The sequence below is a fragment of the Centrocercus urophasianus genome, unplaced genomic scaffold (genome assembly GCF_019232065.1).
Source record: "Centrocercus urophasianus isolate 14NV4802_14NV808 unplaced genomic scaffold, USGS_Curo_1.0 seq_11, whole genome shotgun sequence".
NCBI lineage: Eukaryota > Metazoa > Chordata > Aves > Galliformes > Phasianidae > Centrocercus > Centrocercus urophasianus.
The window spans coordinates 84,221,373-84,236,964 of NW_024884253.1; the positions used below are offsets into that span (position 1 = coordinate 84,221,373).

General features: G+C 41.5%; 1 protein-coding gene across 1 annotated transcript in view; it reads right to left on the reverse strand.

Moving 5' to 3' along the window:
* JARID2 (jumonji and AT-rich interaction domain containing 2) overlaps positions 1–15,592 on the reverse strand; it is a 203,457-nt gene that overhangs the window by 78,431 nt on the left and 109,434 nt on the right. Inside the window, exon 3 of the mRNA XM_042836095.1 lies at positions 12,895–13,036. Coding sequence (XP_042692029.1) covers positions 12,895–13,036 — 142 coding nt within the window. The remainder of the gene's footprint in view (positions 1–12,894; positions 13,037–15,592) is intronic.

Below are 15,592 nucleotides of genomic sequence, written 5' to 3' on the forward strand. Positions count from 1 at the left end.
TCCAGGTGATGACATTAGTTGCCCTTCTTTAGTCCACTGATGCTGTCATTCCATCATAGGCCATCAGACTGGGCAGGTGCAATATGGTGAAATTGTGCTGTCTCAGATCACCTCTTCATCTTACATGTGCCTTAACATATCCTCCCAGAGGATCTGCCCCATGATCTTTCCAGTCACAGATGCGAAGTTCAGACATTCCCCAGATATTCCTTTCTCCCTTTCTTGAAAATAAGAAAGTCACTTTGCCTGACAGCCATGAATTTCAAATATGATGGAGAGTGACTTGGCAACCAGACCAGCCAGTTTCCTCAGGTCCCTATAACACTGAAGGGGGGAGGGGACACATGTCTAAACAGACATTACATTTGCATTGCTATTTACTAGTAGGAAAAAGCAATGTTTCTTCTGGGAATCACGTTGCTAGGAAGCCTCTTGTAATTTCCCACCCCAAAAAAAGCACCTGACACAAGAGGTATTCTGATCTGTAATAGAAAATAAAGAGATTACTGAAGGCATCCATGTCCTCCAGATTCTACTTTGGGAAATTTTTGTTGGTTTGCTTTTCAAGTCAGGAACTTCAAATGCTAAAAGAAATATGGCTGAGCGGTTGAAGAGTCTTGTAAAAATAAGCACACTCCAAGGACAAGAGAAATCAGAACAAGCTGAAAGTACCTGGGTCTGGAAATCTTCTCAGATGGTGAAATATTGTTGCCTGTCTTCATGTCAAATCCTACTTAAGTCCAAAGAGCCTTTCAAATTGCTTTATGAAGATATGGTATACGAAGATTAAATTTGCACTTCCTTTTAGAAGAAAGAGTAACAAGAGCTTCCAATAAATTCCCTTTTAACTTGCCTTTTTGATGTTAAAAATTAGAAATAATGATGTGATAGAGCTGCAATTCTAAAATCATCAGAGTGCAGTCTTGGGAAAATGCACAAGAAGAATTTTTCTCTTCCAGAATTGAGAAGACATACAGCAAGAAGCCCAAACTCTACCTATCTCACTAAGCCCTTCCTTCATGAAATTTCCTTCCTTCGTGGCAAGGAGGTCGAATACTTCAGCAGTAACCTGTCAGCGTTCTGTAGAAACTGGGAAATTAGCATACAGCTGCCTCCCCAGTCAGGCAGAGCTTTGAACGTCATGTAAAAACCCAACGGAGAAGCAAATCAATCTGAAGGCTTGAACTGAGGACAGCACATAACACCAAAGAATGAGAGACACAAACCACAAAAGCTAGAGCAGTTAAATTTCCTGAAACTGAACGGTTAAAAAGCAAAAGAGGGCGAGATACAGTGCTTAAGAAGATGCAACTACAAAGATTAAATAAAAATGATGATGATAATTTGGAATAAATTCCATATTGGCAAGTTTCTATGCCTGAAATCGAGAAATACAATCAGATTTAGGAAACGCAAGATACAATCTGGTTATTTATTTTAAAAAGCTATTTGCATTGAACAACCGTGTAACATCCAATAAAAATGGAAAAATTATTCAATTTTTACTAAGAATGTCGTGTACTCTCTGTACTCTACTAAATGCATGTAAAAAAAAAGCTTCAGAGGAAATGCTGCAACACTGACCTTCACAACCAACGCATGGCTCTGAATTAACAGTCCAGCAGGTAAAGACAACATCTTTCTGTGCAACTAAAGTAGTCAAGTATCCAACACTGACTGCCAGCAACCTGTTCAATAATTCTTGGATGCAGCCCTGGGCAAATTCTTGTCGTTTAAAAAATGTTTGAATGAATATCAGCCAATAAGGCACTCTCAAAATCCTCCGCTAGGGAGAAATTTTTTTACTTTAGTAATGTATGTCTCAATTAATTTTATATCACAACGTGGAAGTAGAAACATAAATACGTAAAGTAGAACAGACACTTTTTATACATAAACAAAACGAAGAGAAATAAATAATACACTTCTGTATTTCTATTTGAAACAGTGAAGAAATATTCCTCAAACGTCAAAACCTTCAAGATAATCAATTTTGAAGGTGGAAAAGAGGTACAAAGGTTAAGTGACATGCAAGAGAGACTGCCAACTGCTGTATGGCAAGATTTTCAACACACATCTTGCCTACACTGCACCTAGGCTAATATGAAATACTGTGGATTTATTGCACAAAGGACAGTAAACATTTGAATTCTTTCAGTAGTTGGGTCCTATGATTTCAGTCATAATGGCAAAAACAGCCTTTCAGTCCATGTGTTCTTTTTCTGAATTATTCCAGTCAATTCCCCTGATAAGAATAGCGTGCCCTTTCCTACAGTGCTGTCTCCTCTGTTTTTCCATTTTTCATCTGATTCACCTTTTCAGTTTATTTTGCAGTCCATGTGGAAACTGGAAGCAATTGAACACTCTTAACCTGGTTTTGCATGTGGCACAGTATCGAGAGTAAACTTGACAACAGGATTTCTAGATAACAGGAATGAAATAATACTGAAATAAAAAAGCAAATCTCAGTTGCATGGTAACGTTTGTCCACCTATGGCTTAGTACTTACAATCTAATTTTCAGATAATGAGAAAACTTCATAAAGCTAGAGACATAAAAGTGAGGTTCTCGGAAATTTTGCCACATCTCATTTGCCTCGTTTTTCTTTTATGAATTGTTCTGGTAGGAGGAATTAGATTTCAAGAAAAATCAATAATGGTCTCTTTTTTCTAGCTTAAGACAAACATATAAAGTCCAAGCTCAGTGAGATTGAACAGGCCAGCTTGATTTCAGGCTTCTGACTGAAGAGCCAACGTTTTTGTAAGAATTCTCAATCACAGTTAGAAAACGTATGATTTTCAATGTGCAGGTGTAAAGATGACACTAAAAATAGAAGTCATCAAGGAAGTCCCAGCTGCTCACTTTCACAGCAAACTAGACGAATGCAAAAGAAAAACATCAGACTCCTTTCTAAAAAAAGAGTTGATTAAAATTTTAGAGTAATTTATTTTTAAACACACGTTTTGCTTGACAACTTGCAGGGGACAAATTGTCACATGGCCAAGAAAAATCTAAGGCATGAGAAACAAGCACAGACACAGAAGCACAGGGTTTGAGTCCCTTCCTCTTACCTTACCACGTAAAGAGAGGCAAGAGCAATGACTACGTTAGCCAAGGAGGGTCCTGACCTGACTGGGCTCTTGCCAGGTGACAGCACCAGCATGAAGGGGCTGAGAAGCACACATCGCCCTTGTCATGTATTCCCTGCCTGCGCAGCGGGCTGCTAGGCCACAATTTCATCCCAGTGATCTCAAGAGGAGACAAAGTGATTTTCACTAGCTGGCCAGCAACACAAGGCAGGTATTCAGGCAGCTGTAGAACAGAGGGAATTCTCAGTATGCTCCAGACTGTGGAACACCACAGCTGACTGTGCTCGCAGGAGCAAAGGAAAAAAGCACAACGCTACAATTCGTGGTCCCCCAGGGCAAGGCTTCTACAGTGAAAGAAAAACAGCCTTTGTCAGAACAGCAGCGTGGCTCCACCAGCCCTGGGATGGTCCCTTGGACAGGTAGCTATGGCCGAGCTTCTTGGCCGGACAACACATCATAAGTGTCTACTGAAGTCACCTACCAAACCATCACATCCACATCTCTCTGTTGAAGTTGGAATATATAAAGCTGTATATCGAAATTATGATGAAGTGCAAAGAAAAGCCTCTCAGACTTAAAAAGCTAACGAGGTGTCCTCTCAGTTTTCATTTCTTCATCGGGGAAATTTTAACTTGCACCAGAATATGTTTATATTGAATGCTAAAAAGTGCCATTTAAAATAAACAAATTCTAAAGCCTATCCTAGACACTCAGCATACATACCCACACAGACATTAGCAGTTAATTCATTTTACAGACATATGACTCCAGTGACCAACTATCCAACTGTGAAAACACATCAAATCAGATCATAGTTTCAGGAATGACCCCTTTAACTAGGGATCTCCTCACTCCTACCCCAATATTTTATTCATATAAACAAGCATCTACAGGATTTCATAAAAGTGAAGGCATTAGAAACAAATGAGACATTGCTAAAGAAGAGACATTAGAAAGGAGATCTGTACAAACTTCACTTTGTTGAAAAGATAAATAACAGCTGCAGGAGCTCAAGGAAAGCAGGAGGATAAGAGAGAAGAGTGGACGGCCATCTCCATAGTAACTACCATGAAGAAGAAACTCTGGGGAGAACTTGTCTGAAATCTGAAAGAAGCAAGCTACTAGTGGGAATGGACTACAGCACAAGTGGGAAAAAAAAGTAGCAAACAATTTGCCACATGGCCAACGATCCCTTAAGCTTTAGTTTATTTAACCAGAGCCAAGAACAAACACTAAGAAGAGCAAGGAAAGAAAGCCATGATAATGTGGCCAGTACTGTACAAAGTATGTAACAATAAGCATGCCACTAAAACGGTGAAAATATAAGTGTTCAAGTTAAGAATAGAAATAAACAAAACCCAGCTTCCATTAGAAGATTCTGTGTTATTGGATGCAGCCAGCAATGGAGGAAAAGAAAGGAAAAGTGCTGTTCAAGTGCAAGTATGCCAGGTATATATAAAATGCCCAACACGAGAGACCTGGGAAGATTCAAGAGAAGTCATCTGCAGTAAAAAAAATAAAAAAAAAAAAAAAAAAAAAGAACTATCCTTTTGAAATTCAGTTCAGAGCTAGAAAACCCTTACACTCCTAAGCTATGCACTGTTAACAAGGTCGATCGCCGAGCAGCAGTCACAACTGCACCATGCCTCCCCCACTGAGACAGACCATTCCCTGCTTTGGACAAAACCTGTTCTGATCTGATACAAAACAATATAAGCACACACACTACAGTCATTTTTGATGAATCAGCAGCCAGCCATGCTCACACAGCAATTTCCAAGGCACATGTCAAGAACATATTCCTACTACTCGCTGTGCAGGATCCAGATGAGCACTTTGACTGCAGAGCACACACAATAAAAGTAGCCCAATCCAGGTTGGCTTTTATCTCAGCACACATATCCAAAACACTTGGTTAGAATAACAGCAAAAACGACATTGTGTACAAACTGCCCATCTCCTGCACATCTCCTCTAAGCAACGCTCATCTAAATCTTCATGTAACTGGAGCTCTCAATCATCAGTTCACTCAGTTTTGGTGAAAATGCAAGCTAGGTCTTAGTGTGCTTAACAGCAAGATCTTCAGAGATCCTGCTTGGAGAATGAAGAACTGATACCAATGAAACCTACTAACTAAATCACATCCAGCCTACCAGGAAGGAAAAAATAAATCTAAAAATAACTGCTGGCAAGTCAGGTTTGTTTTCCAAACACTGGGCTGAATTAGAAGATTAGGAGCCCTCTATTACTGCATATTACAAAACATCAACAATCTCCAGATTGTACTTCTCTTCCCATATCTTTTGCTTCCTAATCCTTTCAAAGACCACTATAATTGTTATTAAGTGTCGTCTAAGCAAAACTACTTCCTGACAAGTATGACTGCATTTTACATGCTTAGTTCAGAAACAGGTTTCAGCTTTTCCATTTTTGGCCATCTATCCTCACTACAATTATTTTTATCTGTTGACATCTTCTTAAGCTCCGATTCTAAAACTCGGAAACTGAATCTGTTCCATTTAATTCTGAAAACTCAGCCATACTTGAAGGTGATGAATGCTTTCTCTTTAATTAATCTCTTCTTTTTGAGGAGAATAAGACCACTGCAAAAGCAAGCGTGGTTAATTCTAGGTATCAAAATTTTAAAACAGACTCTCATTCATTAAAATAACCTGAAAGAAAACAAACAAACAAGGCATTGTGGTGATATTCAAAACACAAACCAATGCCTATTTTCCCTCCTGTCTTTGATTTTAAATTCATTTTGGGGAATTATGAATGGAGCTATAGTGGAAAGACACTCATCTGTAATACTCACAACTGTGTTTTTGTTTGTTTTTTCCCCCATTCAAGCTGCAGGGGTAGAAATAGCCCAAGTAGGGCAACTAGGCCATCTCTGCTGAGGTTATGGAATCCCTACAAGAGTCCATCACAAGTAACATTTCTTCTGATGTAGCATGGAGCCTTGGGAAGAGAAAGCACTCATGGACTGCTCAAACACAGTCCTCGATATACAATGGTTCTAGTATCAGCTTGTCTTTTTGAAATGTCATGTAAGTGGATTGGCCACAAATGCTTTTACTGTCTGCACAGGAGAGGAACAAAAATGTAATTTTCAGAGAGGTGCAAAGTCAAGAAGGTTCTGAAAAGGATCAAATCAGAGAGATGCCTCCTCTGCCATTAGTAATGACAGGCTAAGCACTGGGCTGGCAGCAGCTGAACTGTAGCCTCAAGGTAAGAGAAGACCAAACAACAGCACAGATGCACATGGAAAAACGACAGAAGAAAGCAGACGCAACAAAGGGTTGATGTTACCCCAAAACACTGGCTTAAGTGCACTACTGACATGCATGCAAAAACCTCTGATAGGAATTTCCTAGTAAGAAGTGTATTTCAGTGCAGGTTCAGCTAGCTACTACACTGGTTCAGAGAAACCTCTCCTCAGTATTCAAGCAACCGTCATCTGGCCTGTCATGCTCAGGGGGTCAGACACATGAATAGAAAGAAACGATGATAAGTTATCAAGCAGCTGAAAGAGCTTTAGTCAGAGATGGGACCACAGAACCAGCTGTACCTGCTTGGTCTGGCTCTGGAAACTCCCTTGGAAACTACCTGGGGGAGGGCAGGGAATTGGATCTGGAGCCCAAGATCACAATGTCCTCCTCCTGCAGCCCTGGCTCCTGAAGAGAGGATGGCAGGTGAGGACAAGCGAGTTTGCTTAATGTTTCTCTGCTGCTATAAATCATACCCACACAATTTCTAAATCACTACTAGGACAAGTTGTTTACAAAGCTGTCTACCCACAAAGTTAAAGTGTTCCCAAATCCTTGCACCTTGTTATATCTTTGGCTGTCAGAGAGAAGAAGCCACATCAACAACTTCTGCTTTTTTTCTGACGAAAATACTGAATGAACATTAATCACCTGATTTTTTTCTTCTCATACTACATGGAATGATCTCCTTGACTTGCATTATAAAGAAGGTGATCCATCTTCTTGCTACTCTTGAATAAACCCACTCGAATGGACTATTATTGTTTTGTTTATAAGGCTTGTTATTTAAATATAAATGTGCTGAGCTAAAGATATATTCCACTCATACAAGAATTTCCAGAGGGAGTAAAAAAAAAAAAAATTATGATACATAAATCTTACTGCCATTTTGCTTTTACTGTGGATTAACACAGTGCTTCTTCACAAGCCAACAAGTACTGCAGATTTGCACAGCCTACTAAAATTACAAAAAGATAATGCAAGTACCTGATTGCTAAGTGGGATTGCATTATATGGTAGCAGGCAACGGCTGAACGCAAATACATTCTACAGTGTTTCAATCAGTGAAAAGACAACTGCCTGCAAAGGTCCTGGAAAGCACTTAGCTATTACAGCAATGTCCTGCTTTCACACCTGAGTCATAATACATGGTTCACTCTCTTTGCCCAGAATACTCAATAGCAATCCCTCACAAACACACATATAGGAACATGACTGACCTTGTTTTATGTCTTGCATGGAAGGTGCTAAGTCTAGTGCTAGAGAGACTATTCATTATTAACTATAAAAACAATCTGACAAAAAACAAAACAAAACAAAACAACCCTGAGCCCTCTCAGTCTTTTGACAGCTTCAGTGCAAACAAGCCTTTTGCAGCCCCAGTTGAAAAGGATTACAACAAACCAGTTACTTAAAGCACAAAACCTGGCCTACCCTCACTGGCTTTTTGTTGTGTTAAAGGTGTAATGCAGCACTGCCAGTCCAGAAGCCATGCAATCACCAGCTCCTCCTATTCCTTGGCCACATATTCTATCCCTTTGGCTTGGCAAGCTTTGCCATTCATCTACCCCACAGTGAGCCAACTTCAGGAGCTAAAATTAATAAAAGGAAAAGCAAAATTGGGCAGGCAGCAAAAAGCCAGCACGATGCAAGGGTTAGAGGCATATCCCACATCTTAGCCTTGCTGTAACACAGAACCACGCTTGCTTGAGACCGTTAGCAAAAAGCAGCTGTATTAATTAAAGACCTCAGAGGGTTCCTAATAAACAATTTCTGCCCAATCCAGCCGTGGTAGCTTAAAAGGCTACTGCTTCCCAGTGGCTGTGTCTTCCTCTCACTGGCAATAACTTTCCCTATGGCACAACAGAACAAGGAGAGCTGTCTCTCAGGAGCTGCGCATCTGCTCTGCTGCTCCTGCAAGGGGGTGCCAGGGGCCACTGGGAACAGGGGACACAGCAAGAACATGCAGAGTCCAGCAGCTGCTCACAGAGCACAGCTGTAATGCAGAGAAATACTGGACGACAGCTGATAGAAATGCTGTGCACATTCTGTGCAAACAACTTCAATCCTTCCTTCCCCTGCTTGGAAACTCTAACTTCACTTCTCAGGCACTAACCTTCAACAGTGTATGCAGGATGCTGTCAATAATGAGGCCAGTGTGAAAATATTACAGGCAAGGACAGAGCTGAAACCATATCCTAACTGGGCCAGGGACCCCCCAGGCTTTCAGAGTGTCACACCAGTGTCAACCACAGGAGTCAATTTCACCTGACACAGCAGGTGAGGGTAAGGTCACCATCACAGAGTGAATCTGAAATAACATGGAGCAGCCATGGAGTGAAGAACAGGCTTCCTACTGGGAAAACTGACACAACAGTGGAAGTGTGGGGACTGGTGAATGTTTTCAGATTTTCTTCCCAGAGTTTTGTGTTGAAATTTCTTCAACGTGATTTTTCATCCCTCTAACTAAACAAACCCTTTTCTCTACTGGAGGAAATATGCTAACACTGAGCATAAAAACATAATGTAAAACTTAGTGCCTACTCAAATCAGACAAACCACTCTCACTTCTCAGAGCCCGGTATTAACAGAACTTTGCAGTAAAAGAGCATTCAGCAATTCCCCGCGTGCACTGCTGGGAAAGGGCTCATGAGAGTGGATAGTAACAGGAAGAAGTAACAGCCTCCTGCCACCAATGATGAACGTACTGTCACATCCAGGCTGCTCTGCACAAATATCTTCCTGGGTAAGGTGAGCAACTGTTGCTAAAAACCATGCAACTGTTCCTGCACAATGTTACAAATACTTCCGTGGATGTACCCTTCAGAGCAGGCTCAAAAAAATGCAAGATCATCCTGCACAGTGACTCAAACCCCTTTGGCCTGTTACCTATTGCCCTTCTCAACTGAGAGTCAGAGCATCAAGTTGGAGAGTGATACCAAAAAGAACACGCAGTTACACTGAAGTTACACTTCTCCTCCAGGGGCAACTACCTTTGTCATGACTTTCTAAAATAATCTTTACTCTTTGAAGACCATCCAGCTTTTGTTCATCTCTCCCAAAATAAACCAGCACCTGCTCTCTCTCACACAGCAACTACCACAGGTTCCGCATAGCATTTTTAATGCAATACTTGAATGCTTTTGCCAAAGGTTACAATAATGCACACACTGAAAGCGGTATTTTCTACTTAAAATTCACCCCCTTCCATCCAGACCTGGACAAAAGTAACACACAGCTCAGACCAAAGCAATTCTTTTCCATTCTCACAGTGGAAACTCAAACAAACCTAAGTACTTTGGAGTCCTGTTGCTGCCAGTCCCCCCAAGCTCTATTTATTCTGTAAGCAGGGCTTATGTGACAGATTTGGAGACTTTACAGAGTCAAAGTCACATGTGTACTTCTGTTCCTCCTTAGAACCACCAAGCAATCACAGCTGAAACCTTAGCTTCGGAAAATGGTTCGTAGTGCATGTTCTGTTGAAATCTAAAACCCTACAGCTTGAAAAAAATGGAAATGGGACTTTCCCCATTGACTGCAAAGTCAGCTGTACAGAAAGCTGCCTCCAGTTCCCAGACAAAGGTGTTAATTACTGGCAAACTCCCCATAAAGTCTTGTTTGAGGCATTTAAAGCCTCAGTGTGGCATTCAAAAGCCTGGTCCATCAGACAGATTCTCCATGCAAGTTTCTGAATAAAATCTGAAGCATTATATCACCATATTTTCACCAGAATCCCTTCCTCCCATCGTGATGCTCTCTTCATGATGTATTGGGCTGTTCAACCGATTCTGAGCTGAAACTGACCAAACCACAGACGCGACAAACCCAGAGCTGTGCTTGGCTGGGGGCTCTAATGTTACCTTATGTGATTATGTGGGAAAGTCAGGAGGTATCCCTTCACCAGACAGGCAGGTAGGGATTTACCTCCTGTCACCGCCTGCCTATTAACAACTAATCTTCTCACCAGTAACCCACTGGAAGGACATAAAAAAATCCTGCCAGATTAGGCACTGAACTGCCCAACCTGGAAGCCTGAAGATTGCCAGGCAGGATGGATGGGAAGAGGTCTACACAGTACCAGCTTGTCATTATACTGAAGAGCTGCAAGCTCAAATCCCAGCCTAAAACTTCTAAACAAACCCTTACAAGAGCAGTTAGAAGACAAACAACCATGCAACTCCAGTTCTGGGGAGGGGGAAAAACTGCATGAAGTACACATGACAGCCAGAGCTTCAAGGTGTGTTTCAGCACTAAAGCACTGTTAGTTGTACTCATAGATGAACAGAAAATTAAAAGTTTGATTTCGAGGAAGCACAAAAGAAAGATCACAATCTGTCAAAGCTTGATCAGTCATAGACATCCTCTCTGTCAGACAAGTTTAGAACAGCAGCCATTTCAAATCCTGTCCCCTCTCCTCATTCTCTTGGTTATCTTTCATCTGCCCAGTATTTCTGACACAACTCTTTGTGGGATCCTAAGACGACCATGACCAAGGAAACATTACATGCACAGCAAAAGAAAAAGTGAGAAGGAGGATGATGCCAGAACACTAAGCATGCTTATGAGAAGGAGCCCAGAAAATGTATGCCTGCAAAGAGGAAGCTCAGGAGGAAGAGAGACAGAAGTTAGATGTAAATGGAAACAAAACAGGAACACTTCCCTTCACAGTAATTGCAATAGCAAAACTAATGCTATTTCAATGAACTGTGAGGTATGAAGAACTGAAATGGTATCTTGTCTTTCACAGAAGACAAAGATATTTTCCACCTTGGCTTCTGTTTTTCTTTGTTTTGTTTTGTTCCTAGCTTGGAAAGTACCTGACGATTTTTCACTAAAGGTGTGAAGGACTGAGTAAATGAAACAGTGAATGAAATAATTGTGGGCCTAAACCATTGAACTGCTGCTCAAGTATCTGAATCCCACAGCCAAAACTAGCAGATAGTCCTTCAGAAAAATTTCTGCCACAATGCTCGAATGTTTCTCGGGATGTGGACTATGCATGGTCTTAGAAGAAGGGAGGAAGCAAGAAACAGCCCCGTCCTGCTCTTCCTCACCCACATCCCATCCCCAGAAGGGAGCAGGAGGTGCCTCTTGGTTGCATTGGCAGCTGCTCCTGCAGCCATGCTGTGAGCAAGAGATGTAAACTCACACAAGGTTAAAAACAAAGAACCCTGGAAAAAAAGCCTAAATCCATCTTCCTCCCAGTATTAGTTCTAACCCTAAGCAGCTCCTTCAACCTGTTGAATGCATGACCCTGCAAGTGGTTGTCAGCATGGCTGAGAAATGAGGGCACTGAACTGAGGGGACAGAGCAAGCACAGAGGACGGCAAAACTTCCTGAAGATAACATGCTAGCATCAGTGGAAACAGCATCAAACTATGGTCACTGTCTCCCAGGGCTATTCTACCTACATTTCTAAGAAGAAATCATTCTCAAGCTTCTGTTTTAACTCATAAAGCTAAAAGAAACCACACAAATATTCTTCCCCTGACCTGCAGTAGGATTCAGCAAGTCTTACAGAATTTCTGCTGGTAGAAAAATAGCAGAGATTTTATTTGGATTCACCAGAAGAGCTAGTAGGCATATTCAGAGCTAGATTTGGGGTTTGTAGTTGTGGAGAACAGAGAAGTTGCAGGGAAAGGGGTGGGAAGCACGGGGACATGGGGGCATTCAGGAGAGCATTCATCTTCCCAGAGAAATCATAAGGTCACACAGAACACTTCTTTTGTTTGAAAGAGAACTTATGTTACAGTTCGTTTTGGCCTGGGACTGAGGTGACAAGAGTGCAAAGGGAAAGAGTTTGAGAAAGCATTTTCCAATTTTATCTTTTAAACAGCATTTTTCAGGCAGCCTGTTTTGGTTCTCACTTCATAGAGAGGACAACTCCCAGCCTCTGCTTGCATTTTCAGCATATTTTCTGTAAGAGATTGGCTTGATTCCTACAATTTTAACCTACATTTTGCACATTCAGAGTAAGAACTTATAAGAGTTCAACAAGGGCTTCATAACCGACTTCTAGGAAAGAAGAAGCAGTTTACCACAGCATTATGTCAAAGCAGTCCTTTGCAATCAAATAGCCACAACACTGCATAACTCTAGTTTCTCTTTTCAGAAGCCTTTTTTTTTTTTTTTTTCTTAACTTAACATGGTTTCATTCACAGAAAATTAAAAATAACAAGGGTAACACTACTTCAATGATGTTTTCCTTGAATTTACACACATATACTTATGGATATGTCCCTGAGATGCAACACAGGTGGACGGGGGAGGCAGAGAAAGAGAGTACCAAGCCATATAATTCAGCAATCATCTATTGCTTTTCCAAGCTAAACAAAAAAACAAGACAAACCCAAACAGCAAGTACTATCTATAATGATGGATGAAGCACGAACTCCTACTGTTACTAGAAGGAGTCCACACTGGAAACTCTTTTAATAGCAGGGCAGTATTTGCAATCATTCCTTACTGATAACATAATCACAACTTGTAGCACAAAAGGGACAAAGCATCTTTAACAGTGATGTACTACTGACCTTTTCCTCGAGGGCCCTTCTTCAAAATCTGAAGAACTAATATCGTTGCTCGTCGAGGACACCTGCGACGCATCGTCCTTTTCATTCTCCAGCTGCTCTGATCCCGGTCCTAATCCTTTAGATTGGCCATTAGTGAGAAGTCCTGCAAACACAACAAAGCAGTACACAATATTCAAAACCTGCATTTCCAGCGCCAAATGGATTTTATTACAATTCACACGTTACACTACAGGTAGAGAGTCAACTCCCAAAGCAATTGTCTTGCAAAGAGATATGCTGATAATATTGATTTTGCACAGAGGTACTTCAATAAGAAACTGGCTGATTGCATGCTTCTGATTTGGTTAACTGCGAGCCACCAGTTCCAAACAACTCTACTACAGGTGTCTGCAATCACATTTATAATCTTGTCACATCCCTTATGCTAAAAGGGGTACAGTTTAGAGTTAACCTCATCCCTGTGTAACAGAATGCCTGTTTACTGGCACAGTACAGTATCTTTTTCATTTATCTGTAGATCAGTATAAAATTAAGTTGCCATTTGGTTAATCTGTCATCTTCTTGAACTTCACTCTGCTGCTTCCAACTACCAGAATTTATGATCCTTTAAAGAATCCTTAATCCCAAAGGAGTTAACAGTAAACATCCATTTCTCAACATAGAATCTTTCAACAATGAATCACTCCAACACGGAAACTCCAGATCAGAAGCTGAGGTGTGCAACACAGGGGACATATGCCACTGTTACCTTCCATGTTGTGCCTTTTCTCTGCTAGAAGAATAGAATAGCAAGCAAAGTCATGTAGATGGAAGAATGATGGGCCCCTTTGTGTGCATTATGTTCAACAACTATTACAAGCAGACAGACAGCAGACGCCACTCAGACTGAAGGAAGAACTGAAAGAGTAACTTATAGAAAAGTCGTATATTTCAGATAGAAGGAACACAAAAGGCCCACTGAGTCCAGCTCCAGGCTCAACACAGGACCACCCAGTATCAAACCCTATGTTTGAGCACGCTGGCAGCTTGGGGCCACGACCACCACCCTGACAGCCTGTCCCAGTACCCAATTACCCTGCCCATGAAGAACCTCCCCCTGTGCCCCGGCCAAACCTCGCTGACACAGCCCCACGCCTTCCTTCAGTCCTGTTGCTGTAACAGAGAGCAGAGCTCAGCGCTGCCCCTCTCCTCCCCTCGTGAGGAGCTGCAGCCACCATGAGGCCTCCCCTCAGTTTCTCTGCTCTGGGCTGAACCATGACAGGCACCTCAGCTGCTCCTCACACACCTTGCCCTCCAGACCCTTTCCCATCTTCATGGCCCTCCTTTAAATGCTCTCTAATGCTTTTACATCCTTCTTAAACTGTGCAAACCTGCACCCAGTGCACTGTGCAGAACACAGTGCAGAGCAGTATATTAAATACATGTATACTTCTCAGTAGACTTTGGAACAGGAGAGAGGAATATTGCTAACAATGTTATCAGCTCAGTATTTATTCAGTGTTTTAAGTGCTTGGTACCAGAGCAGCTGCAACTCCATTCTGGAAATGCTTTTTCAATTCTCCATCAAAATCCTTGTGCAAACGATACAACAGAGCTTTGTTTCCCAGTTTTAGTTGCTCAAGAAATGCTGGTAGGACCGCCCTCTCTGGGTCATTTCAGCCCACTTTCTATAATCGCACCTTTGAAAGAAAACAGGCTGACTGGTTCCAAGATAAGCTGGGCAGCAGGGCTGGTAAGAAAACAAAACCAAAAATGCTTACTAATAACAGCAGTTCAAACAGCATCAAAAGCATTGCATCAGCACTATGCCACTTCAGACCTTCTGTTTTCAGGAAAACATCTCTTAGCACTCTCAAAGCATTAATCACATAACCTAGTATCCAGGCAAGCTCAGCTTAAGGGAACTCGTTGGCAGAAGTAGCCCAACAGCAAAGGCCATGCTGGGGCATGCTGGAAGCATCACACACAGCCCAGCCTGATGCTCTTTCCCCCGCCTCGAGCCCTTTGCTTGGTGCTGCTTGGATACTGTAACTCGGTGTGATGTATGACCTGCAACCAGGATCCCAAGTGCTCAGCCCTTCTGATTCCAGTCTAATCTAATGCTCAACATGAAGACCACAAAATAGAAGTTGAGACGGAGTGAGGCACTGATTTCAGCATTAAAATGGCTCTTCTAATCAGCCTCAGACTGACACAGCAAAGCTCAATGACTACATTTTAATTCCTCTTTTGTGAAACTGCTTTTGGCATTTCCTTCCCTTCAAAGAGATCCCAAATTGTGACCTAGCAGGTTTCAGAGTTTGATCCTATACAGCGCCACCCAGTGATACGACACGGGTGACAGCATTCCTTCACTGTATTCCAGAGAAACCAATGCAGACCTTTTGAAAAACATTAAATAGATTTTACGTTCAGCTGACTGCATCCTCATTGGAAGCAGCGATACCTAAGTCTATTCCTAAACAAGAATAAACTTCTGCTTTGCCTTTTTCCATGAAACTACTGCTAATATAATTTACTGTTTTAAAACTCAAGAGAAGTTTAAATCAAGCATATCATTTGAGGTCTGATACTCAGTAATTTAACTCTTATGACAGAATTTGAATAGGTTTTCCAAAAGCAATATTTGTTCTGGAGACTTGCCATATGTTAAACCCAGTAAACTTAAGTATATGAGTCAAGAAAATCACCTTTTGGG